The sequence below is a fragment of the Mauremys reevesii genome, linkage group 2 (genome assembly GCF_016161935.1).
Source record: "Mauremys reevesii isolate NIE-2019 linkage group 2, ASM1616193v1, whole genome shotgun sequence".
NCBI classification, from domain to species: Eukaryota; Metazoa; Chordata; order Testudines; family Geoemydidae; genus Mauremys; species Mauremys reevesii.
The window spans coordinates 155532800-155559941 of record NC_052624.1 but is presented as its reverse complement, the minus strand read 5'-3'; the positions used below and the strand labels follow the sequence as shown (position 1 = coordinate 155559941).

Below are 27142 nucleotides of genomic sequence, written 5' to 3'. Positions count from 1 at the left end.
AATTAGTGAATGCAAAGATATGGACACTGCTCACACCTACACACAAGCATCATAAGCACTTATATATATATAAAACAGTAGCCTCACACACACCTTAATAAGTGAGACCACTGTTCCCGCCCATATACACACAGCCTACACCTGCACATACTCACCATATCAAAGGTGTGATATCCAGGGCTGCTGGGAAGAGACTGCAGTTTATGGCCTAGCCCAGGGTAAAGGTTACAAAAGTGTCTGCACAAGCTCTATTATAGCAGCTAATGGTTTCTACTACTCCAGCAGTTGCTAGTGCATTGAGATGCATGGCACATCTTGCCAGACCCATCATGCAGCCAAGGAAGTCCTAGAGGCAGGAAGGAAAGGTAAGGATCTGTTCAAAGTGGGAAATGTGTTGCCTCTGGTCATAGCTGCTCTTGGGGTGGAGAATAACCTACAAGCACAACCCCACTGCTGTTCTGCAGATTGGGCACAACCTGGGGAGATCCAAGCCTCAGCCAAGTCAAGGGGGCTAGTCCCAATCTGGGAGCAGAACAGGGAATGTTTGCTTGTCCCTCTGCCATCCTGGTACTCGCTTCCTTAGGCCTTCTGTTTGCAGCCAGCTTGCTCCCCAGGGCTCAGCTTCCAAAGGGCTTCTGACAACAGGAGGTCTCAGGGTCATCGTGCAAGCCAGCCAGCAGCTGCCAGCCACGAGAGAGGCCTGAAGTGACAGGGCTTGACCTGTAGATGTCGCCCACAGACCTCCATTACACGGGTGCTGGGCCAAACTTCCCATGTAGGGAGCTCCCTGCACATGTAAAGGCTGTTCATCTCTCCTTGCTGGGGCTGCTGCCAGGGCCTGGCTTTATCCCTACGCACACATCTACTAGCACCACCAAGCAATTCCCCTGCCCTGCTCCCTCTGCACAATACAGTCCCCCTCCCCCCAGCACACCAGTCACCCTACAGTGATTTCCCTGCTGTTAACCTGGCTGAACACTGGGGCTCAGCAGCACCCCTGGCCACTCAGACACCGTCTCCAGTGGGCAGAGTCCATCCCTGTGCATCAGTCCCGCGTGGAGAAGCATGTTGCACAGGTACTGGCCTTATGTCAGAACAAGCTGGTGGGTTCTTATGGGGCCAAGTGTGTACCTCACACGTGTGCAGGTGAAACCCCTGCTGCAGCTGGCACCGCTTAGCCTGGGTGGCTCCAGCAGGGAGGTCCAGGAGCGAGTGGGCTGAGGGAGAACTCCGAGGCTGAGAGCATTGGTGGGGCCCAGTGTGTGTACAGGGGACGCTTGCCCCAGCTCTGTGCTAGCTCCAGGGATAGAGGGTGTTCCGCTCCAGGGTTGTCAGGCCAGCACATCTCAGCAGCATGAAATTCACCTTGTGAGAAGGGCTGCTAGAAAACTGTGAGCGGGGCCAGATGTGCAAAAGGGTGCAGCCCCCTGCAGCTCTGACGGCTCCTTGTCGAGGGTTCACACAGTCCAAATCAGACTCTTATGAACTCCCCGGTCCCATTCCAGACCAGGCCCCTGAGTGACACAGATTCACGGGGCAGAGACTGTGCTTCCCATGCTCAGTACACCTACTGAAATGAGTGCCAGGCATCTGAGGGACTTCCCCCTGTGGGGGGGAGGAATGGCTAGATTCCTAGAAGGAGAACTCACAGGGGCGCAGCACTCCTCCCTGTATTTCCTCTGACACTGGGGAAGCATGCTGTCCCCTTCCCAGCCCGGGGGGCTAGATGTGAGCCCAGTTCGGTAGCCATTTACACCTGTGAAAAGTGAGTGTGAGACTCCAGCCCACCAGAACTGCCCCTCACACCACCAGCAGCATTTTGCACCCTCTTTGCATGGAGGCAGGGGGAGAATCCCTTGTGATGCTCGGATCCTGGGAATGGCTGGAGCGAGCGTTTTGGTTCATGCCTGTCTGTGGAGACCCCAGTGCAAGCCCCTATTAAAAGCAACCAACAGAGCGCTAAGGAGGCTTCCCAGTTTCCTCCTCAGCAAGCAGCTGCTTTAGGGTCTATCCCATGGCACTCAAGCCCTGCCACTCATCGACCAGCCCTGGGATCACAGCAGGGGATGAGTCTCCCAGTCCTTCTCCCTCCCCAGTAAACATACCAAGGGCTGGAGCAGACAGGGGGCAGCATTTCCTAGCTGTCCTGATCGCTCCTCAGGCAGCTGGGAGCCCTGCAGCCTGGGGTTGCCCTTTTCTCTGGGCTTAGCTGCAAGAAGCCGCATCCAAAGGGGTGGGCGAGGGGACTGGGCCATGGCAGGGGGATCCCCGGGGCCCCGCAGCTCAGAGATCAGCTCACAGCGGGGGGGTCTGGAACCCCCTCCCCCCCCGCCGCCGCCCTATAGAAACCTGCCACTTAAAGGGGGCAGCGCACAGCAGCGGGTCCTCCCGGGTCCGGCCCCCGGTGCCCACGCGGGGGCGGGGTATGACGGCCCCACGCCGCGGCGCGATGCCGCGGGATGCCGGGCATTCCCAGCCCCGGGCGGGCGGCGATCCCAGCGCAGCGGCGAGGGGTGCCCGGAGGCCCCGCGGAGGGCGCTCCCAGGCCGGTGAGCGGCGATGCAAGAGCATCTCCGGGAGCCGCTTCTCCCCCACCCCGGGCTGGCCCCGTTCCCAGCAGGGCTGCGAGCAAACTCTGCAGGCTGGAGGGGCTGAGCTCCCGGCCTGAACCCGCCCCCACCGGCTCTCATTTCCCTAAAAAAAAAAGAGAGCGAGAGCGAGGGGGGGAAACCCTCCCATCTCCTTCCACTTCTCTCCTTCCCCCTCCTTCCCGCTCCGCTTTTCCCTTCGGTCCCGAGGCGCGTCTGCCCGGGACTCGCCAGCCAGCATGTCCGGGGCCAGGGCGTGCTGGCTGCTCCTGTCCTTCGCGGTGCTGGGACGAGCCCTGGACTTCCCCGATTACACCTATGAGCTGGAGGAAGAGGAAGACACTGAGCCCATTGACTATAAGGATCCTTGCAAAGCTGGTAGGGCCAAAGGGATCCCCGGCCCCCAAGCCCCTGTGCAACCGCGTCCTTTGGTGGGCGGCAGGGGGGTTGTGTGGGGGCAGCGAGGCCATGGAAGGACAGGGGCTGGGTGAGCCTGGGTCATGCAGACTGCCTGGCTGGCACGGCAGCTGCAGACAAAAGAAAGGGGACGTAGGAGGGTGTTTCAGGGACACTTTCAAAGTTGCTGCTGGGGCTGGGAGGGAGCAGAGCCCAGGCAGACACAGCCTCGGGCAGGGAAAAGCTCCGGGGCTGGAGACTTGAGTTTTCTGGGTTGTTCCCCCCACCCCCACTTTGTGCTGCAGGAAATGAATCCCCCCCCCGAGTTTTTCCTCCCCTCTCTCCCGGGGAGTTTTGGGTTTCTTTGTGGGGAGGGTTTGGGTCTGGCTGGGGGAGGGGGGGCTGAGCATACCTCATGTAAGGGAGACGGGGAAGGAAGTTGCCACGAGGTTACGCTGGGGGGATCCATCCATCCATCTGTTTATACTTTGGACGTGGAAGAGACTCGGGGGAGGGCTCTCCCGCTTCCCAGGAGGAGCTGTCAAAGGAGGCTAACTCCTCCAGTCCGGATCGCCCCCATGTCCCCGGCACATCTGGCCCACTAGCAGCTAAGGCTTTTTGGCTAAGGTCTCTGAAGGTCTCTTCTCGTTTACACCGGTTTCACTCCTGTCTCACTCCGGTGTGAAGGGGGGAGGGATCCTGCTCCAAAACCCAGTAAGCGAGAGGAGAATCGGGACCCAAAGAGTTTGCAAAACTTTTTGTTCTTTCCTTCTCCCAGGCAGCTGTATAAACCGCTGCGAAACAACAGCGGAAAAGCCTGGTGGTGATAAGGGTGGGGATTGGATTAAGATTGATAAAGAGGGATTTTGGGTGGGAGGAGTGTTATCTCAGTTAGTGATTATGACATGTTATTTGATCAGAGACTTAGCTCTGTTCCTGGCTCTGCCACTAGCCTGCTGCCTGTCCTTGGGCATGTCACTTCACTGCTGGTGCCTCAGTTTCCCCATATGTAAAATGGGGATAATGAGGACGGTCTTTTGTAAAGTGCTTTGAGATCTGATGGGGAAAAGAGCCCTACAAAGCCTCAGTAGTAATATTATCTCACTGTAATATTATCTCACTGTTTATTATTATTAATCAGTCTAGCATGATGCTTTACCAACCAACAGAGAGAAAGTTTAAAATCTAAACCCACAATGGTATCCTTATGGGTGCTGGGGTCCCCTGGGGCAGATTGGATTGTGGGAGTAGAGCCTGAATTTGTATGTATATCACTGTGATCATACAAAGCACCCTCTAATTGTGGTTATTGTTGTATTAGAATGATGTTTATTATCTTCCTTGAGCAAGCCAGGCCAGGAGATGGCTAAGGGGTTGGTATTTAAATTACAGCAGCACCTACAGCCCCCAGCTGAGATCAGGGCTCCATTGCGCCAGGTGCTGTATTGAATGAGAGATGCTCCCTGCCCTAAAGAGCCTGCAATTGAAATAGACAAGAGTGATGAAAGGTAGGAGGGGAAACTGAGGCCCAGAGAGCAGCCATGAGTTGCCCAAGGTCACACAGTAGGTCAGGTCTTGCAGAGCCTAACCTTGTGCTCTGGACATAGGAACCAGTTGTCCCTTTAAATCTGCTCTGTTCAGCCTCCACTTCATCACCTTGTGCATGTGCGTAGGAGAGGGGGGTTTAATTGTTGATTAAATTAATGGAGGTCAGTCTGGACAAGAGGTAGGTCCAGAGGAGTTCCTTCTGATTGTGCTTGCTGGTCCATTGTGTGGTGAGAGACATGCGGAGCGGCATGCTGGAGCCCTGCCCCCCACCTTTATTGGATCCATATGTGACTAATTGAGTTATTGCCATTTGTATGGTGGCTGTGTCCGGAGGCCCCAATCTGAATCAGGCTCCATTAGACACTGTACAAACACAGGCCCTATCCTGAAGAGTTCTTTATCACTCAATTAGCTTCAAGTGTGTCTCAGGATCCGGGGGTCAGATGGGAGCTTGCCCATTGCTTCCTACAGGACAGGGAAGCAGTTCCTCTGCTAAGATTGGCCTGGCCAACTACATATCCCACAAGGCTCTGGGAAAGTCTGTGTGTTTGTGGTTTTTTTTTTTTTCCTCTCTCAAGGCACCAGCTGCAGTAAGTTTCCTAGGACTTTAAGAGCAGCCGGAAACAGCTGACTCCTTGGCACTTGGAATTATTCCGTGGCTCCCTTAAATTCCACATGGAGAAGGAGCAGTGGGAATAGCTAAGAAATGGATTTGGTTTTCACTGCACAGCTCATGCCACGGGTATCCTGAGGCCACCCTAACGTTCCCCTTGCCATCTCTCCCTGCTGCAGAACTTCCCTCCACCCCCATCCCAGGGTGGTACTGGCCCAGACCCTGCTGTGGTGCCAATAGGCGTTTTCCTGAGAAATGCAGCCAGGCTTGTGGTCCTGCCAGCTTTGGCATCAAAGCTCCCACATCACAGCTGTGCCCACTCCCTAGATGGAAACAGTGGCCCCGGTCCTGCAGTCCGTCTCCTTACCTCCTGTCAAAATAAACCTCTCCGGCTCTGATCCAGAGCCACGGCAGCTGCTGCTTCCTTAGCTGTTCAGTATCAGAGGGGTAGCCGGGTTAGTCTGTATCCACAAAACCAACGAGGAGTCCAGTGGCACCTTAAAGACTAACAGATGTATTTGGGCATAAACTTTCGTGGGTAAAACCCCCATTTCTTCAGATGCATGGAGTGAAAATTACAGATACGGGCATAAATATACTGGCACCTGTAGAGAGGGGAGTTACCTTACAAGTGGAGAACCGGTGTTGACAAGGCCAATTCAGTCAGTTAGTAGTCCAGACTCCACAGCGCTGAGGGGCCCTTTGGTAATTTGCCAGGACCAGTGAGCTGCATCAGAGTCTGTGTGTGCTGTGGGTTCTGTCCTAAGCACCGGGATTCCCTGCAGCACTCGGACTAACACCCCCTCGATTTCAACCCCGGGGGCTGGCAACGCTAGGGAGAGGAGCCCTTAGCTGTGGCATTCACTCTCCCTGTTGGGCCGGGAGAACAGTGTCCATCTATTCTGTTTTTACTGTGTATAGGTTCTCATACCACCCTCAACACTGTCCTATCTGAAGTACCTTCCAGCCGGGCATTAAGTGGCATCCTCACATGTGGGTTGTTCCCTCCCTTGGGGCAGTGTGCAGTGTCTTGTTTGTGCAGTGAGGTGTCTTGTTTTAGTAGGGCTTTGTTTAATTTTTGTATATCTCTGTACATGCTGCTCTGTACAATTGCTGTATTTATAGGGTGGCTTGCCCATGGGGTTAGCAAGTCCTGTGGGGGGCCCATCTGCTGCCACTGAGTCAATCTTTTGTGACAGAGTCCATTTATAAGTCAACTAAATATCGCTTTGTTTCCTGTTGAACACTAGAGGAATAAGCAGGAGTTTGGCAGTCAGGACTCCTGGGTTCTCTTTCCAAGTCTAGGATGGAAGTGTGAACTTGTGGCTGGAATGAGTGAGCAGGACTGGCAGTCAGGATTCTTGGGTGCTATCCCTGGGAGGGAAGTGTGGTCTAATGGCTAGACCATAGGGGTCTGGATTCTGCTTCCAATTCTGCTACTGACTTGCTGTGTGCAGCCGTGAGCAAACCCCTTTGCAGCTATGTGCCTCAGTTTCCCCAGCTGTGAAATTGGGATATTGATACTGACCGACCTTACTGGTTTATTGTGAACATGGCTGCATTAACATTTGCAACAGAGCTTTGAACACACAATGCCCTATTAAGTGCTAACCAGATAATGTTTGTGCTTCTCCTTGGGAGATTAATATACAGTTGTTGAGCTCTTCGGCAATGAAAACAAACTCCCAGGTGTCTCCTGAGCCATTAGAGAGGGACAGTAGCTGTGGGTTTGGTCCTGTGTGAGTGACTGGTTCCTATCAGCCTGATGTGCTGCTGTAGTAACCCCACCTCTGTAATGTGACGTCTTTAGGGGCAAAGCTGGAAAACGTGGGTCCAGATTTTGGACCCCTCCCCCGCTTCCCAGAGTCAAGGCTGATTTGAATCTTCCCATTCTGAAGTGTAGTGGCGTTCTGTTCCGGGAGTTTAGACTGGACCCTTTGCTGGTCAAAATGTCCTTCCAATATGACAGGGTGTGATGACATTTCAAGGGCCCTGATTTCTGGATTTTTGAGCATCCAGGATAGCAAAGTGTGTAGGATACTTGATCACCGGGAATGAGATAGGGATTATCCCCCAAATAACTGGGATAGTTAGTGAACTCCACCATCTGCCTATGCAAGAACTTCCCAGATCATACCTTGGGTATCTCGGCCATACACACCTGGTTGCAGGAGAGCAGGGTTTGACCTAAATTCCAGTTTCCATGTTGAGTCAACTGAAGTCACTTGTTACAGTTGTATTTATCATCATGATGCACAGACCTATTCCAACCGTTGTCATTTATTCATCCAGGGTGAAGTGTGCCCACTGAGCAGAAGCCAGTGTGAGGCTTTTGTTTGGAAATTTAAAGCGCTGCATAGGCCTTGTGAATTTCACACCATGACATTTGAATTTTGTTTTAGTGCATGGGCGTAGCTCATTTCACACTGCAGTGTCCTCTGACTAGACATTGGTCAGGGATGGTCTTGGACTTACTCCTGCCTCGGTGTAGGTTGTGGGGTGAAGACCTTGTGAGGTCTCTTCCAGCCCTACATTGCTATGATTCTATAATAAACGGAACTGGGGAGAGGTCAGCTCTCATCTTGCAGCTTTGGGAGGGCATGGTGGTGGCAATGCGGTTAATAATAGGTAAGCTTTAGTGTGTGCTGAATTTTGATCACTGGGGTTTTAATCCTGGGGCAAGCTGGCGGGATTTCCCATGGCGAAGCACAGGGCTGCGTGCCTGGCTTGGCTGCACCTCCCATCTGCCCTTCTGTACGCACTGCCAGCAGCTTGGGAAATCCTCCTGCTGTTGATTCATGCCAGCGGGTCATGTCAAAAGGGACGCAGGACTTCCCGAGGCGTATCAACCAGCACTGCTGCTGGACAGGAACAGGGAGCACATGCAATGCACTTGGACAAGAAGGATGCTTCAGCCTGCTAGAGACGGAATGGGACAGAGACTCCCTGCAGATTTCTCTTTCCTCTCTGGCAGAGGAGGGAAAGGAGAGAACAAAGCATCCAGCAGGCAGCACAAGCAGAAGGGGAGAGATCGGCAAGAGAAACTAGATTGGAAAGATTTGAAGGGGCTTTAATTTGTGGGTGAAAGAACTGTTTGAATGGAAGAGGAAAGGACCAGTTATCTCCAGGGGTTGATCTGCCTGAGGACTGCATTTCTTACCTGCTTTTATCTTTAAGGCAGCACCTAGAATCATACTAGGCATTGCTTGGGAGGAGAGAATGCCTCCTCCTGGTCTATCAGCAGCCGTATGTACTTCCTGGAGGTTTCCAGTCCAAGCAGTGACCCAGCCTGGCCCTTTGAAGATGTGATACTATCACAGCTTGAGACAGGGCCGCAGCACCTCCCTGACTAGTGAGCGAATGGATTGAGAGGCCTCGGGCAGCACTGACTCATTATGAGGTCTCCTGGGGTCAGCCACAGGCAAACAGTTTCCGGCTGGGAGAGGAGGGCCTGAGCGCAAGCAGCACCATAGGCTGGAAGAAGGAGGCACTTGGGGAAGAAAAGAAAATGTCCTCTTTCCCCGAACCTGGGCTGGTGCTCTAGAGAGACTGACAGTAACTCTGGCATGTGTCCTTCCCCACAGAGAGGAAATCCCTGTTTGCACCCCTTCTGCACCTTCCCCCCCCCCCCCAGCTCCATTTCCCAGTGGCTTCAGATTTCCAAGCTGGGGCTACCTGGAGTCTGATAGTTCCTGCACTGCTGCGAGCAGATGCTGCTTGGGACATTGCCCTAATGGCAAGGATCTAGCAGGTCCTAAAGACGAGAAGCATCTGTAATAACTATCGGACTGCATATGTGAACCTAGTTATTGAGCAAGACTGTGTAACTCAGGGGTAGGCAACCTATGGCTTTGGCACGCGAGTTCATTTTCAAAGGCACTTTCACTGCCCGGGTCCTGGCCACTGGTCTGGGGAGCTCTGCATTTTAATTTAATTTTAAATGAAACTTCTTAAACATTTTAAAAACCTTATTTACTTTACATACAACAATAGTTTAGTTAGATATTATAGACTTATAGAAAGAGACCTTCTAAGAACGTTAAAATGTATGACTGGCACGCAAAACCTTAAATCCGAGTGAATAAATGAAGACTCGGCACAGCACTTCTGAAAGGTTGCCGACTCCTGGTATAACTACTGTATTCAGATAGGGGTATTGTGTTAATTCAGTGGGGGCTGCAGCCGAAAAAAGACACTAGCTCCCAGATAAGAATGTCCAAGCACACAGTTGATGGTGGGGAAAGCTATTAGCTTGGAGGATCCTAGCCTGTCTCCAAGGAAGTTGCAAGGTTTATTTTGCCAGTACTGGGAGGTAACACATCAAAGGGCTATAGGCAGTTAAAAAATGACTTGATCCCTGGGAAGGGGTTGATCAAAAGATAGAGCAGGATTTAAAGGCACACTCTCTGAAGCAGGCAGGGAAAACTGCCTGGTGAGTTGAGAGAACAGAGTATACCACCCAGACTCTAGTGCAGGGGTAGGCAACCTATGGCTCGGGTGCCAAAGGCGGTGTGCAAGCTGATTTTCAGTGGCACTCACACTGCCCGGGTCCTGGCCACCGGTCCGGGGAGCTCTGCATTTTAATTTAATTTTAAATGAAGTTTCTTAAACATTTTTAAAGCCTTATTTACTTTACTAACAACAATAGTTTAGTTATATATTATAGACTTATAGAAAGAGACCTTCTAAAAACGTTAAAATGTATGACTGGCACGTGAAACCTTAAATTAGAGTGAATAAATGAAGACTTGGCACAGCACTTCTGAAAGGTTGCCGACCCCTGCTCTAGATGTCTTGAAGTGTCTGTAGAAGTTTAGATCTACCAGATGTGGAAGATGGACAGACACCTGGTAAACTAGACATGCGTAAATAAACAATATGTTGCTTTAAGAAGGCTGTTTGGTCACTGCCTACCAGAGGGAACAGAACAGAGGGCACTGAACATAAGTCAAGCCTGATGAGGCAATCACAGTTAGTATCCGGGGCTGCAGTCAAGGGTCCAATTTGAGGGTGAGAGAATTGTGTGATTCCACCCAAAGAGAGGTGATGGCCCGAGGCCTGAGAGGGGATGCCCTTGGAGAGGCCAGAAGGGGTTCGAGGTGCAGTTAGCCTGGTAACGGTGACACAACAGCCCTGCGTGGCAGGGAATTGCTCTTCTCCCCATTTCACAGATGGGGGGAACTGAGGCATCAAGAGACTCAGGCCTGGTCGACATTTAAAAGTTTTGCTGGCATAGAATCATAGAACTGGAAGGGACCTTGAGAGGTCATCTAGTCCAGTCCCCTGCACTCATGGCAGGACTAATTATCTAGACCATTCCTGACAGGTGTTTGTCTAATCTGCTCTTAAATATCTCCAATGACAGAGATTCCACAACCTCCCTAGGCAACTTATTCCAGTGTTTAACCACCCTGACAGTTAGGAAGTTTTTCCTAATGTCCAACCTGAACCTCCCTTGCTGCAATTTAAGCCCATTGCTTCTTGTCCAGTCCTCAGAGGTTAAGGAACAAAATTTTTTCTTCCTCCTCCTTGTAACAACCTTTTACATACTTGAAAACTGTTATCAAATCCCCTCTCAGTCTTCTCTTTTCCAGACTAAACAAACCCAATTTTTAAAATCTTCCCTCATAGGTCATGTTATCTAGACCTTTAGTCATTTTTGTTGCTCTTCTCTGGACTCTCTCCAATTTGTCCACATCCTTCCTGAAATGTGGTGCCCAGAACTGGACACAGTACTCCAGTTGAGACCTTATCAGCATGGAAGAATTACTTCTCGTGTTTTGCTTACAACACTCCTGCCAATATATCCCAGAATGATGTTCGCTTTTTTTGCAACAGCGTTACACTGTTGACTCATATTTAGCTTGTGACCCACTATGACCCCCAGATCCCTTTCCGCAGTACTCCTTCCCAGGCAATCATTTCCCATTTTGTATGTGTGCAACTGATTGTTCCTTTCTAAGTGGAATACTTTGCATTTGTCCTTATTGAATTTCATCCTATTTACTTCAGACCATTTCTCCAGTTTGTCCAGATCATTTTGAATTTTAATCCTATCCTACAAAGCACTTGCCACCTCTTCCAGCTTGGTATTGTCCGTAAACTTTATAAGTGTACTCTCTATGCCATTATCTAAATAATTGCTGAAGATATTGAACAGAACCAGACCCAGAACCGATCCCTGCAGAACCCCACTCGTTATGCCCTTCCAGCATGACTGTGAACAGGGCCGGCTCCAGCGTTTTTGCTGCTCCAGGTGGTGAAAAAAAAATAGAGCCGCGAACGGCGGCACTTCGGCGGCAGCTCTACACCCCACCACTTCATTCTTCGGCGGCAATTCAGCGGCAGGTCCTTCCGTCCGAGAGGGACTGAGGGACTTGCCGCCGAAGAGCCAGACGTGCCACCCCTTTCCATTGGCCGCCCCAAGCACCTGCTTGCTGTGCTGGTGCCTGGAGTCAGCCCTGACTGTGAACCACTGATAACTACTCTCTGGGAATGGTTTTCTAACCAGTTTTGCACCCATCTTATAGTAGCTCCATCTAGGTTGCATTTCCCTAGTGTGTTTATGAGAAGGTCATGCAGGACAGTATCAAAAGCTTTACTAAAAACAAAATATACCACGTCTACCACTTCCCCCCATCCACAAGGTTTGTTACTCTGTCAAAGAAAACTATCACGTTTGTTTGACATGATTTGTTTTTGATAAATCCATGCTGACTGTTACTTATCACCTCATTATCTTCTAGATGATTGCAAATTGAATGCTTAATTATTTGCTCCATTATCTTTCCGGGTACAAAAGTTAAGCTGACTGGTCGGTAATTCCCAGGGTTGTCTTTATTTCCCTTTTTATAGATGGGCACATTTGCCCTTTTCCAGTCTTCTGGAATCTCTCCCATCTTCCATGACTTCTCAATGATAATTGCTAATGGCTCAGATATCTCCTCCAACAGCTCCTTGAGTATTCTTGGATGCATTTCATCAGGCCCTGATGACTTGAAGACATCTAATTTGTTCAAGTAATTTTTAACTTGTTCTTTCTCTATTTTAGTCTCTTCTGATCCTACCTCATTTTCACTCGCATTCACTGTTAGACATCCAATCACCACCAACCTTCTTGGTGAAAACTGAAACAAAAGTCATTAAGCACCTCGGCCATTTCCATGTTTTCTTTGTTATTTTTTCCCCCTCATTGAATAACGGGCCTCCCTGTTCCTGTTCTTCCTCTTGCTTCTAATGTATTTGTAGAATGTTTTCTTGTTACCCTTTATGTCTCTGGCTAGTTTGATCTCGTTTTGTGCCTTGGCCTTTCTAATTTTGTCCCTACATACTTGTGTTATTTGTTTATATTCATCCTTTGTAATTTGACCTAGTTTCCACTTTTTGTAGGACACATTTTTGATTTTTAGATCATTGAAGATCTCCTGGTTAAGCCAGGTTGGTCTTTGGCCATACTTCCTAGCTTAGCTACGTTGGTCAGGTGTGTGATGCGGTGTGATCCGTGATCAGCAAAGTTGTGCTGGCAAATGGTTCCCTAGCGGTTAGAGCAGAGGACTTGGGAGTCAGGACTCCTGGGTTCTATTCCCAGATTTGGAGGGAGTGTTGTCTCATAATTAGAGCACTGTGGGGGAGGGGTGCGAAGGAAGTCAGGACTCCTTTATTCTTTCCCAGCTTTCCAATAAGAGGAGGAAGGCACAGGAGACATGACTTGCAGGTTGTAGTCCTTTCTCTGCCAATGACTGGCTGTGTGACATTAGATAGGCCACCCCAGCTCTCTGTGCCTCAATTTCCCCATCTGCACAATGGGAGTTAGTCAGCGTTATCAACCCTACAGTCATGCAGCAAAGCCAGGAACTGATCCCAGCAGTCCTTGCTCCCAGTCCTGTCCATGAACCACAAACACTGTTCTTCCTCCTGAAAAACCTGCTCACACCTCTGAAGATCCTGTTTCCACGCAGATGACCTTGATCATGAAGAACTGGGGAAGGATTAAAAAAAAAATCTGGTACCCCCACTGAATAGATTCCAAATATTTTTCTTTCCAGCCGCTCTTCTTTCAGTAAGTGACTAACTCTGCTGGCTCCAGTTCTGTTTTCATAGTTGACTTGAATTTGCAGATTGAATCCAAACTCGAGGAGGAGGGAGAGTGTGTGTGTATGTGTGTCAAATCCCCGCAGTGTCCCCTTGCAATGTTCTTTGTTTAATAAATATCCTTCCTTTGTGGCTTGCTTCCAGAGTGGCTTTGACGCTTGTTGGGTTTGATTCCTCGACCTGCGTCCTTGCCTGGCAGCTGGGAAGCATCTGTTCTGTTCGGAGTAATGGAGCAGGAGCAGTAGGAAGATGAGTCCCACCCCCATAAGGAGAGTTCCCCTCCCTCCCTCCTTTGGGGTGACCAGACCATCTCCCCTTCATGACCCATCTCTGAGCATGTGTTAGCTGGAAACCATTTATTGCTATGCAGGAGGTCAGACTAGATGCTCACAATGGTCCCTCCTGGCCTGAGAATCCCAGAGAGCTCAGCTGAGCTCTCATTGTATGAGCCTTTCATTGTTGAGTGGGCTCTGATTAAGCTCAGAGGTACCCAAGTCAGAAGCATTTTTCCAGCTTTGTGGGATGCAGATGTAATGGGCATGCCAACCTCGGAGATTTACAAAACAAGACTCAAAGCAACCCAGCCATTATCCCATCCCTGAGACACTTCCTAAACAGCCTCCCCATTCCACAGTCTCCGCAGCTTCCCCACGGACATGGCTAACTTCTCTACCCAACCCCAACGTAGCCTGTGGGTGAATCGGGCTAATGGCACTGACATCAGTGAGCCCGATTGCCCCAGCGTCTCCTGCCTTGGGCAGCTGTTCACCTGCGATATCCTGGACTGCAATGGTCAGATGAAGGAGGCAAGGGGAGAAACTAAGGCAGAGAATAGAGCTGGGCAAGGCCTTGAGTCCTGGACAAGAGAAGTTGCGGACAAAGGGGGGAGAGGGCAAAAATGCTGAGCTTGCTACACAACAGGAGCGAGAAGGGGCCAGTGTGCTAGACTGGGACTCAGGAGACCTGGGTTCTAGTCCCAGCTCTGTGTGACCTTGGGCAAGTCACTGTCCTGCACCTCAGTTTCCCCATCTGTAAAAGGGAAGAAAAATGCTTCCTGTCCTCTACCTTTATCTGTCTTGTCTATTTAGTATCTAGACTCCTCAGCACAGATAAAGGGCAGGAGGGGAAACTGAGGCCCACAGAGAGGCAGAGACTTTCTGAAGGTCACACAACAGATCCCACACCTGCTCTCCCAACAATCCATCCCACTTGCCTAATGCCCTGATATAAAAAGTCCCTTTCCTCCTCATCCCCTTCCAGATTCCTCTGTTCCCCATATCTGAACCACCATCACCCCCATTTTCTATTCCCAAGGATGCTGGCTCCCTCCCTTTTCTGATTCCCTCCGCCAACAGTTAAAGAACATAAGAGCAGCCATCCTGGGTCAGACCAAGGGTCCATCTAGCCTAGGATCCTGTGTTCTCACCTGGCCAATGCCAGATGCTTCAGAGGGAATGAAAAGAACAAGGCAATTATAAAGTGATCCATCCCCTACTGTTTAGTCCTAGCAACTGGCCGTTAGAGGCTATGTGCACCCAGACCGTGGAGTTGCATCCCTGACCATTTTGGCTAATACCCATTGATGGATCTATTCTCCATGAACTCATCTAGTTCTTTTTATAACTCACTTATACCTGAGTTCTCTTTGTCTTGCTCTCCCCTGTCCATGCACCATCTGCTGTTTCCATCCTCTGTGTGCCTTGGTGCATTGCCTTCTTGCTGCGCTCCCCTCGGCCAGCAAGCCCGGGATGCGCTCTGCCTTTGCGCTCAGTTTGCACAGATGCAGCCCGTGATACTGACAGCCCTGGCGGCTGGTCGGGCTGTGACTAGCAGGGATTCGGCGCTCGCCAAGTCTGTAATTACACACTCGCTGTGTGAGCCAAGGGGGAGGAGGAAGAGCGGTTAAGGTGACGAGCAGCGGGGGAGCCACTCGGAAGTAGGGGCCCAGCAACAGACATGTAGCAGAGCTTGAGGAATACAGCGAGGGACTCGCTGCAGGAGCAGAAAGCACACTGACTCCAGGCCCAGGAGCAGGGATGCAGTGGTGCACTGAGGAGGATGCACGCTGAAGAAAGAACCCTCAAGTTCTTTATGTTACTGCCCAGCCCCTGCACCATATTCCCTGTTCCCCAGAATGCCCCAGGGCTCCAACCCTTCCCCAGCGCCGTACCGTTACCTCAAAGCCGCCGGCTCTGCTGTGTTCTGGCATGACGTTTTTTGTCATGCAGGAGATATGTCCCAAACACTGATGTTAGCCTGATCTCAGCACAGAAGGGAATTTTTCTTGACCTCAGTTAAACCAAGTCCTCTAACTGGCACAGCTGGACCAACTGGTCACTCACTGTTAGCAGACACCAGTAAACTATAGTAAGACCTACCTGGCTCAGAGAGGGCACGTGCCACGAGAGGGTCCCTGGGTTCTATCCCCAGCTCTGATACTGACTCACTCCTTGGCCAGCCACTTCCCTGCCCAGTGCCTCAGTTTCCCCCTCTGTTAAAACAGAGTCAGTGAGAATGACCTGCTCCACTGCACAGGTTGTGAAGCTGAATTTCTTATATGTGTGTGACAGACATGTGTCTGGGTCAGAAGGAAGGTGCTATGGGAAAGCAAATATTCCCCAGCCAGTGTTCACAGGCTGTTTGCTCCCCCTCCCTTGTTGGTAGTGAGGGGCACTGCCAGGGGGCTTCAGAGTGGTGCATCTGGGAGGAATCTCGCAGAGGGCCTCCCTTGCTTTCCTGGTTTGTCTCCATCCCTCGCTGCTGTTCTCGGAATCTCTTTGCACAGCCGAGGCTGCTGCCAGGCAAACATCCCGGATCCTGCTTGTTCAAACACTGCAGCAATCAGGAGGTGCGCTGCAGGCCCGGCAGAGGAACAGGAGCCTCACCAGCGAGCAAGGCTGGTGCCAGGTAACCGTCCACTTCACTCCAAGGAATCTCTGCCTCTGCTGCTAGGCAAGACACTTTTGAGGGAGGGTTTTATTCCTTCCCACCCCCATGACAAATGAGGGGGCTCAAGCTGCAGGACTCAGATCAGGACTGTGGATGCAGAGGGTTAGTGCAGAGGGTCACTCCCTCTGCAGCACACGCACTGGGATATATATCTCCACTCCGGTATGCACTCATAGGACTCCCTGCATGGTGCCTGGGCTCCATGGGCTGGTCTAACATGAATGCCCCGCCTAGCTCTGGCCAAGCTTAGCAAATGCTAAACATTGTGAAATGACCACCGGCCTCTGAGCTGAGTGATTGCCCAAGGCCAGATAAACACTCCCACCCTGTGAGATTAAACACAGGAAGGACATGGAGGGTGGGGGGGGGAGCACGTGCTGGCCCTGTCCAGATGCAATGGGGACACGTTACTGACCATTCAAGTTAGCGTGTGCTCTCTGCACGCTCCGCTCAGCTGACAGGGTACACAGCAAGGCTATATAGCACTGCGGGTTCATGGGGTTGTGAAATGAACTTCAGTTTCTAGCAGGAACGTGTCCACAGAGCAAATCAATGAGAACGGTAATCGACCTGGCAGAGAGGAAGGATGGCCCAGTGGTTAGAGTGCTAGCCTGGATCTCTGGGTTCAATTCTTTGCCCCATCACAGACCTTCTGTATGACTTTGGGTAAGGCCCTTAGGTTTCCCATCTGTGATAGCACTAATAGCACTGCTCTGCCTCACTGCTACTGGAATGATGGGGGCCACACAAGTCCCTAAGGATAAAGGGCAACACTAAGGATTGAGTGGTGCATGGGGCCTGACCCCCCGACTCTCCCCCCTGCCCCCTTACATCCTGGTCCCACAGGGTAAAGCCAATGCAGGAGCTCTCAGAGGAAGGTAGGGGCTTGTCCACATCCAGTTGTTAGTTACACTGGGGCAAAACCCCTGTGGTGTAAAAGGTGCCTTGGTTTCAAATCACTTTTAGTTCTGATGCTCTCTGTGTACAAGCCGAGGCATTAAGGGCCTGGTGGCTTTCACCAGGGCTAAATTCACTCTCAGAGAAGGAAGCCCGCAGGTTCTTTGGTCATACTGGGAAATTATCAAGTTTGTTTTTTGGATTCTTTTTTTTTTTTTACTTGGCCAGTGCTGGCAGTGCAGGATTGAGCTCCCTCCCGCAGCCCTGCCATCCTCCACTGTGTCATGGAGCTCCAGTATTTCAGGGGGAGAACCTGGAACTGGCTGAATTCTGCTCTTTGCAGCTTGGTGTCTCTGTTTTTGCTGGGAGCATAGCATATTCTGTGTGCAGCAGCCAGGCTGGAGGGAGGGAGGGGGAACATTCCTGACATATTTAACTACTTTGGGATGGAAGTAGGATGCTGAGCTATTGACGCTGAGGCTGTATTATTTGCCAGATCAGCACTTGTCCGGGATCTACATTTTTAAATAGCTCTCCTCCTTCCACTGAGCTGCCTTCCTGTTCTGGGTAAACCCACAATCCCTTCCAGTGGTGCAGGAATGCAGGTCGGGGTCTCATCTTCCTAGGGGCTACACGTCAAGTCCATTCCAGGTGGGCACAGGAATCCAGTTTGAGATTTGGAAAAGATCTTTTAGATCCCATCTAGTCCACCCTCAGAGATTTTGGAATAGGAGACTTTCCACACTGGATCAGACCCATAGTCCAACTAGTCTTGTCTCCAATAGTGATGCTTCAGAGGAAGGTGCAAGAAGCCACACAGTTGTCAGTGGTGACACAATCTGCCCCACCCCATGTCAGCCGAAGCTTTCTTGCGGTTTTCCTTACTCTTTGTTTTCTAGAGTTGTTTCAGGACTTGTTTGAAACCTCCCCATGTAGCGAGTCTGGCGAGGAGCTATATTGGCAGGAGAGCATCTGGACAGCACTTTAAATCGATGTAACTTATGTTGCTCGGGAGGGTGTTGTTTTCACATCCTTAATTGACGTAGGTTACATTAACTTGCGTGGTAACGTAGGCCAGCCCTGTGTGAACTGGTGCTGCAGGGCTGCGTCTTTTAGCTCAGGCAGTAGAGGTTCATGCATAGGGTGACCAGATGTCCCGATTTTATAGGGACAGTCCTGATTTTTGGGTCTTTTTCTTATATAGGCTCCTATTACCCACCCCCCCATATCACGATTTTTCACACTTGCTGTCTGGTCACCCTATTCATGCACATAAAGCCAGAGGGTCCAGGTTCAATCCCTGATACCAACAACTCACCCAGCGTCATGGTGTTACATTGGCAGTCGATCAGAGATAACCTTTCCTCTGGCTAAGACTTTCTAGAGCATAAAACTGTCTCCTCTCCGTTCCCTGGGAATCTGTTTGGTGGTATGTGCCCAGCTGTGTTTATTATCCCACAGACGTCTGGATAGTAAAAGTCTCTCCTGTGTGGTGTCCTGCAGTTTTAAATATCTGGAGAGTTGGCCTGGGGGTTCTGTTTGCTCTGTCTCTCTCTCCCAGCTTTGGTCCTCCGTAGAAAATGCCCACTGTGGTTTCTTCTTTGTTTTTCTTTCCTTTTATCCTTGTCTGGAGGGTTTAAGGCCAGAAAGGACCATTGTGATCACCTAGTCCAAGGGTGGGCAAACTTTTTGGCCCGAGGACTACATATGGGTATGGAAATTGTATGGCGGGCCATGAACGCTCACGAAATTAGGGGTGGGGGTACAGGAAGGGGTGAGGGCTCCGGCTGGGGGTGCAGGCTCTGGGGTGGGACTGGGGATGAGGGGTTGGGGTTGCAGGAGGGTGCTCCAGGCTGGGACTGAGGGGTTCGGAGGGCAGGAGGGGGATCAGGGCTGGGGCAGGGGGTTGGGGGAGTGGGAGGGGGTCAGGGGTGCAGGCTCCGGGCAGTGCTTACCTCAAGCAGCTCCCAGAAGCAGCGGCATGTCCCCCCTCCGGCTTCTACACGGAAGCGCGGCCAGGCGGCTCTGTGCACTGTCCTGTCCTCAGGCGCTGCCCTGCAGCTCCCATTGGCTGCGGTTCCTGGGTATGGAGCCCCCTGGCTGCCCCTACGCGTAGGAGCTGGAGGTGGGACATGCCACTGCTTCCGGGAGCCACGCGGAGTGGGGCAAGCCCCTGACCCCACTCCCCACTTGGAGCGCCAGAGCAGGGCAAGCCCCAGATCCTGCTCCCCGGCAGGAGCTCGGGGGCCAGATTAAAACATCTGGAGGGATGGATGTGGCCGCCAGGCTGTAGTTTGCTCACCCCAATCTAGTCTGACCTTATGTATAGCATGGGCAAGAGAATGCCCCCGAGTTGTTCTTGAATCTTGTGACCATGTTTTGATTCTGTTGCCCCCTTTTCATTCTTAAATTGCAATTCACTGGTATTGAAAATACATTTGGAATGGGGCTTTCAATTAATCATAGTTAACTCAAAACAAATGAACTCAATTAAAAAAATCAATCATGATTAATCGCAGTTTTAATTGCACTGTTAAACAATAGCAAAATACCCATTTCAATTTATGATAAATATTTTTGGATGTTTTTCTACATTTTCAAATATATCTATTTCAATTACAACACAGCATACAAAGTGTACAGTGCTCATTTTACATTATTTTATTACAAATATTTGCACTATAAAAAAGATAAAAGAAAGTATTTTTCAATTCACTTCATGCAAGTACTGTAGTGCAATCTCTTTATCATGGAAGTGAAACTTACAAATGGAGAATTATTATTTTTTTTACATAACTGCCCTCAAAAACCAAACAATGTAAAACTTTAGAGCCTACAAGTCCACTCAGTCCTACTTCTTGTTCAGCCAGTGGCTAAGACAAAGAAGTTTGTTTACATTTATAGGAGATAATGCTGCCCGCTACTAGTTTGCAATGTCACCTGAAAGTGAGAACAGGCATTCATGTGGCACTGTTTTAGTGAGAGTTCCAAGGTATTTACATGCCAGGTTAAATACTTGTATGCTCCTTTATGCTTCGACTTATAGATTGCACTTTTTTTACAGTGCAAATATTTGTTATTAAAAATAATAATATAAAGTGAGCACTCAACACTTTGTATTCTGCGTTGTAATTGAAATCAATATATTTGCAAATGTAGAAAAACATCCAAAATATTTATAATAAATTTAAATTGGTATTAAATTTATTGTGATTTAACTGATTAATGGTGATTAATTTTTAAAAATTGTTTGACACCCTAATTTGGAATAGGAGCCATATTCTCTTGGGGCGTCTACCCAGAGTGTGTTGCAAATGGATGCTATTTTGAGAGCTTAAGTGGGACTGAAGTGGTGCAAAGGACTTGATCCGGTTCAGCACAGAGGTTCAATTCACCCAGGTTGAGTTGAGATGTGATCTGCTTCTGTTCATCTGCATGACCCTCTTTTGCCACTATCATCCCCCCTAGTCCATGTTTGCTCTTGCTTGCTTAAAAGAACACTGTTCACTTTTTGTGTGCATGACCCCGCTCACAGCCCCATTGCTCCTCCCCGTTTTCCTGCTGTTCCGCCAGCCCAGCCATGTGGATGTGGGGTCTAACTCATCCTGAAGTGACTGCTTCAAATGATTTGGGAAAGACTATTCTTCTGACAGAACAGTGCAATTTTATCATGCCCTGCAGGATATTTCCAGCTTTGAGGAGCTACTGGAAGGCTACTGAGCTACCAGACTCTTTGGTTTGCCAAAACAAACCATCTGGGGCTGCTGGAGATCTTTTAACATGGTGGGGTGTTGAGGTAGGGAGTGGGGGATTAGAAAGGGTGACAGAGAGAGGGAATGAGCTTTCTGTGTATTAAAGGAGCCTGCCTCTTGCAGTTCAGGGACTGGATACTCCAGGGACTGGCTTGTGTCATAATAAGAACCTTGTTTGTACAAAGCTCAGCCCTGGGATTACATCAGCATTCCAAGAAGCAAAGGAGAGAGCAAGACAACGTCAAACAGCTGAGTATTAAGTTATCTTCCAGCCCTTGGAAAAATCCAGTCAACTAAGTTCTTTTGCTCCTGTGAGAATTCCCAGCACTTCTGACACAGCAGCATCTCAGTGTGACCCATTCACAATAATGCTGATACTTAGCAGCTCTCTAGTACCTTCCCCACGAGGAGCTCATGCACATGGCCCATGCACCACTCAACTCTTACCTGAGTTTAAGCACACAGACCTTGTGCTTCAGTCTGAGTAGGGCTTAATGAGGGCATAGACTTTGAGCTGGCCCTCTGCCCAGAGGAGAATTGTACCCTAAGCCTTTCAGAAATAGGAACTGATTTAATTCATTCGGGGGTGAGAGGGGTGTAGGTCAGTATTATCCCAGAATCACAGATGGGGAAACTGAGGTACGGAGGGTTTAAAGACAAAATATTCAAAAGTAGCCACTACATTGGGTGTATGTTAGGTGCCTGACCTGAGACACGTGGGTCTGATTTTCAGAGACTGAGAATATGCGACAGTGAACAAGATAACAGACTGTGTGTGTGTGTGTGTGAGAGAGAGAGAGATTTCGTTATGAATTAAGGAAGAATGTGCAACTCATTGGATTCTTCATGGTCACTCCCAATTGTTTGTTTGTTTGTTTGTTTGTTTGTTTTGTTTTGTTTTTGGCTTGTAAAAATGAGCCCATCCAATGCTCTGAGTCCATCTACAACTATTCTAAAAAAATCCCTTTCTGTCTATCATTTACAGTAGCACCATAAAGTTACAAACACCCTGGGAATGGAGGTTGTTAGTAACCCTGAGATGTTCATAACTCTGAACAAAACATTATGTTTGTTCTTTCAAAAGTTTACAACTAAATATTGACTTCATACAGCTTTGAAACTTTACTATGCTGAAGAAAAATGCTGCTTTCCCTTTGTTTGTTTTTTTAATAGTTTACATTTAGCCCAGTACTGTACTGTGTTTGCTTTTATTGTTGTTTTGTTTTTTGTCTCTGCTGCTATCTGATTGCATACTTCCAGTTCCAAGTGAGGTGTGTGGTTCACTGGTCAGTTCATAACTGGTATTTGTAACTCTGAGGTTCTACTGTAGTTGTATCAGGGTAGCACCTACAGGCCCTAGTCAGGGACTAGGGCTTCATTGTGCTTGTTCACCTGTACAGTACCAATAAACAGATCCTGCCCCAAATAGCTCCCACTCAGAGTTATCTCTCCGTTGGGTTTCTATACGACCCATCCCCACGATTTGTCTACCCCCAGATAGGCCTGATTGTTAGAGGTACTGAGCCCTCACCATTCCTATTGAAGTCAATGGGAGCTCTGGATGTCAGGCCTATAGTATCAATCTGTCATCTCTAGGTTATTGTATTACTGTCAGCAATGATTAGGTCCAATGTAAGATCCATCCTGAACCCCTAGACCAGGGGTCGGCAACCTTTCGGAAGTGGAGAGCTGAGTCTTCATTTAGTCACTCTAATTTAAGATTTCACGTGCCAGTCATACATGTTAACATTTTAAGAAGGTCTCTTTCTACAAGTCTATAATATCTAACTAAACTATTGTTGTATGTAAAGTAAAAAGGTTTCTAAAATGTTTAAGAAGCTTCATTTAAAATTAAATTAAAATGCAGAGCCCCCGGGACTGGTGGCCAGGATCTGGGCAGTGTGAGTTGCACTGAAAATCCGCTCGTGTGCCGCCTTTGGCACCCAGCCGTAGGTTGCCTACCCCTGCCCTAGATTCCCACTCCCCTGTCCCCTCCCACCCTAGCAATAGGCCGGGAGGGCAAGTGGCACAGAAGTTGATGTGCCATTTTGGCTTTGACAAGCCAGTAGAGGAATCAAATTGCATAGTCCCTTCACTATGGATGCCCTGCATCCTGTCCCCCAGATAATCAGAGCATTAATTCCAGTGCTGCTGGGGGAGGAACTCAGCTGCCATGGTACAGCATGGGGAGAGAGGGGCTTTCAGTTAATCAAGATGAAAGCACCTTGTGCCGATCGCTACACTGGAAGCAGGGAGTGCTTGCGAAACAGCTAGAGAGCTCGTGCTGTGCTGTTAGGAAAGGCTCTTTTCCGCTTAGCATCCCCCTTCTTTTCACAGTTTCTTTCCTTTTCCTCCTCTTCCCCGCTCGGCTACTGTAGATGGGAACTAGAGGAAAACACATCAGCACCGAGCAGCTGCCCTTGAACTTGCACCTGCTCAAGATTGCTGTGTTCTCTCCCTCCTCTGGCTGCAGCCCAGGCCTGATCTGCTGAGCTGTTATTTTGTCTACCTGTGTGTGATCTGCCCTCCACACACTCGCTTGGGTCGAACCCGGTCTCACCCAGATAAGGCCCCGTTTCTGAAAAAGACAAAACAGCCACTGGCAGAGCCAAGTGGAGATAAACCTGGACTGAGGCACCCAGCTCCTTTGTGAATGAAATGGAGTGTCAGGAGGGGAGTGGGATTAAAGGGTAAAGATCCCTCTGAAACCCCAAGGGACTTCTCTTTTTCCAGCAAGGAAAATGGGCGGTTTCTGGTGCTGGCTGGCAGGATTCCGGGACACTTGCAGCCCATCTGTATTTTGCGTCAGCTCACTGGAAAGGCTGATGGCATTGACGCAGTCAGCTGTTCTCCGTGCTGCTGAGGGAACCCAGCACTCAATCTCTCCCTCCAAGGCAAAGGCCTCTCCAGAGTGCCCCACTGTTGTAGCTGAGACCTTGGTAAACTTGCTTCCAGTCTGCCCTGTGTGAATGTTACAGCTCCAACAGCACTGACATGAGAGCAGGGCTTTGTCCTGAGCCCTTGACCAAAATTTCCCCCTTTGCACTGGTCTGCATGGTGCTGCGTATCTGACTTCTGCTCTCCTCCCCAGAGGTGGCTGCATTGCCATGTGGCTGCATGTATAGAGCTTGTGTGAAGCAATCTGGGACCTGTGATAGCCAAAGGAAAAGACCCCTGGTACTCCCAATGCAGATTGCATCCTGGGGCGGAGAGTAGGAGCACATTAGTAATGGCTGTGACTGTCTGGGATGCTCCAGACACGTAACTGAGACAGAGTTGACTGCCCTACAGCTCCTAGCTTTCCTGGCACCCTTGCGACTATTGCTAAGTGCTTAGGTGCCCGTACCCCTCCCTGGCCTTGCCTGGGGCCTCTGTGTTTGAGCTTTCCACAGCAAGCCAGCTCCTACTCCCTGCTCAGTTCAGCACGCAGACCTCTAAGGCTGCTTGCTCAGCAGTTTTCTGATGCCCAGTGACACACAACGCTTGCTTCCCCAAGTGTAGACAGGCCACTGTACAGCGAAACCCGAGGCTGAGCTGTCTGTCCCTCTGCCCCAGTAACCCTCCCACTCCTCCCCTTCCCCGGCATCTCTCCCCTTTGCAGCACTGAAATTTACAGTAACAAAAGTGAGTCGGAAACTTAAGCAAGGGATTTTTCTAAGCTCTGTGCGGACTAGCCCAGCTGGTTAAGCAGATGGGCAGCCCCGAGGGGAGCAGCACTAATACACATCCCCGCCCTTACAGAAAAGCTCTACTCCTTTCACAAAGGTTCATCACCTCTCTGCAGGGTCTTTGCACCACCCTGTAGAACTGAGTAGAGAATTGTATCCCTGCTATAGAGTGCAACCTCGCCCAGTCCCTTTGTTACCGTCCATGGACCAGATCCTTAGCTCATGGTCTCCTTGACCTCTGCAGCGACGCTTTTTATACCAGCTGAAGATCTGGCCCGATAGGTCATTGTAATAGAATCCTGTTGCTTTCATCTCTGTTAAATTCTACAGGACTTTTCCCTGAGGAAAAGGTACAAAAGGACATAACGGGTTATGCCAAGCCCCGGTCTTCTGGCTTATTGCTCTGAGACCTTTAATGTGAGGCCAGGGTTCAAATCACAGTCTACATGTCTCTTGCTTTGTGGGAACAGGAGACCCTTGTGGAGGCAGCCCGTGCAGCCACTGAGGGAGGACGGCTTGACAGCTGAAGAGCGGTGATCTCTGCTCACCCAATCCAGGGCTTAGTGGTTATAGGGATCGTGACCAGGTGGTGACATCTCTGATGTGATGGAGAGCAGGGCCTAGGCCAGGGGTTGGCAACCTTTCAGAAGTGTTGTGTCGAGTCTTCATTTATTCACTCTAATTGAAGGTTTTGCTTGCCAGTAATACATTTTAACGTTTTTAGAAGGTCTCTTTCCATAAGTCTATAATATATACCGGTAACTAAACTATTGTATGTAAAGTAAATAAAGATTTTAAAATGTTTAAGAAGCTTCATTCAAAATTAAATTAAAATGCAGAGCCCCCCAGACCGGTGGCCAGGACCCGGGCAGTGTGAGTGCCACTGAAAATCAGCTTGCGTGCTGCCTTCAGCACGCGTGCCCTAGGTTGCCTACCCCTGGCCTAGGCTATGGTATTCGGAGGGTCACTAAGAGGGTAAGAGAGAACACAGCACAGGGTCTGAGGAGCGACCCCAGGGACTTCAATCCAATGTATGTCTGGGGCTGGGCAGGAGCCCCCGGGGTCTTTGGGTAACAGTGAATGTGACGCTGGGTTTTGGCAGGAGCCCCGGTGGATTCTGAATAACAGTGAATGCAGGGCTGGGCAGAGGCCCCTGGGAGTTTCTGGAGAACAGTGCATGTCAGACCACAGTAAGGAGGAGGCACCAGCCCTGGGAATAACAGGGTTTGTTTTCTATCCCATCAGCTCACTATCTATACATCCCTAATTAGCCAGGCCTCACTTTTACCATTTTGCTGCATTATTTTTTAGACCTTGGGTTGGAAACACAGAACAGGAGCAAGAAAACATCAAAGCATCGAGAAGAATTTGAGGGAGCCCATTGCGGGCGGGTAATACCAGAACCAGAACCCCTCTGTCCTGGGATCTGAGTCTCTTAATCACGTACTTGACTGAAGCTCATTCCTAAAGACTCTGAGAGGAGACTGCACAGGCAGACAACGTCACGCTTTGGTGCTTGGAAAGAGTCTTGGAAGACAACGCTGTAATTCCTGTGAAGAGAGAGGCCCGATTCAGCAGGGTGCTTAAGCACGTGTGTTGCCATCAATGGGACTACTGCTCAAAGTCAGACCTTGTCCACACACACAAGTTGTAGCACTCTGCTGTCCGGGTATAGCTAGGGATTAGTGTGGATGCAATTCCACTGGTATAAAGGTGCTTATACTGGTACAGCTATTGCTGTATGGAAAGGGGAATAAGCTAGCCTGGTAAAAAGCATTTTTAATGGAATAACTGTATCCATACTAGAGTTGTACCAGAATAGCTATACAGTAAAAAAAAAAAGTCACTCCCCTCCAATGTCCGAATAGACATTTCTGGAGTTATTCTGTAGCTGGGCTTCAACTGATCCTCCTCCCCACAGGCTGAGGAAATCCAAGGCTTCTTTCCTGGACCAGGCAGCCACACCAGGTTCATCTGGAGCTTTACATGGAGCCATACCCGTGTGCTTGCCAAGGTGGACTAGCAGGGAGAGAGGCATTTCAAAAAACCCGGTAGAGGTTTTAAAGGTGATGGGCAGAGAGACTTCCGGTCCCTGCAACGCCTGGGCAGCAGAGTTCAGAATTGTGACCAGAGCTGTTGCTGTCGCAGGGACAGGGCCATTGTGGGACTGCTGCTGGAGGGCTGTTGACAGCAGAACAGCGAATGCAGCATCCACTCAGCGATGGTACCTCTGCAACAGGGCTCTGAGATGGCTTGTGTTGTCCATGGAGTTGACTTACCATGACTCACAGACAGTCAGGGTTTTACCGACAGAATGCAAAATTGAGTGTGGACACATGCAAAGATGTGTTGAAATGAGGCAAGTTTTACTGGTAAAACGTGCAGCCCAGATCACCTACTTTTTTATTTTGTCTTGTGTATTCAGTGCTCTTGATAGGTACCAGGCTGACAGTCATGGCGAATGAGCGCCTTTAGTTATTGCTCGAGCGGGTACAGTATGGGCAGCATCAGGGCCACCTTCCCTGGCATGCTGGCCTGCCAAGGTGCATCCGTGAGAAGGGATTTCAGTCTGGCTGATCCAGCTGGTCCTTGGCCTGTGAGCTAGGATTTTCCCAATATGTTGTTAATTGCTAGCCTGCA

At 49.8% G+C, this 27142-nt stretch overlaps 1 protein-coding gene across 5 annotated transcripts in view; it reads left to right on the top strand.

The window, feature by feature from the left end:
• Positions 1-222: 222 nt before the first annotated feature.
• The window catches only part of BMP1 (bone morphogenetic protein 1), an 88518-nt gene continuing 61598 nt past the window's right edge, over positions 223-27142 (top strand). For 2 of the 5 annotated variants that reach the window (XM_039524766.1, XM_039524765.1), the window contains exon 1: positions 2692-2966. In XM_039524766.1, coding sequence (XP_039380700.1) covers positions 2828-2966 — 139 coding nt within the window. In that variant the 5' untranslated portion in view covers positions 2692-2827. Of the gene's footprint in view, positions 366-2689; positions 2967-4470; positions 4493-27142 lie in introns of those variants that run through there. The other 3 variants (XM_039524767.1, XR_005594105.1, XM_039524768.1) reach the window with 3 other exon arrangements.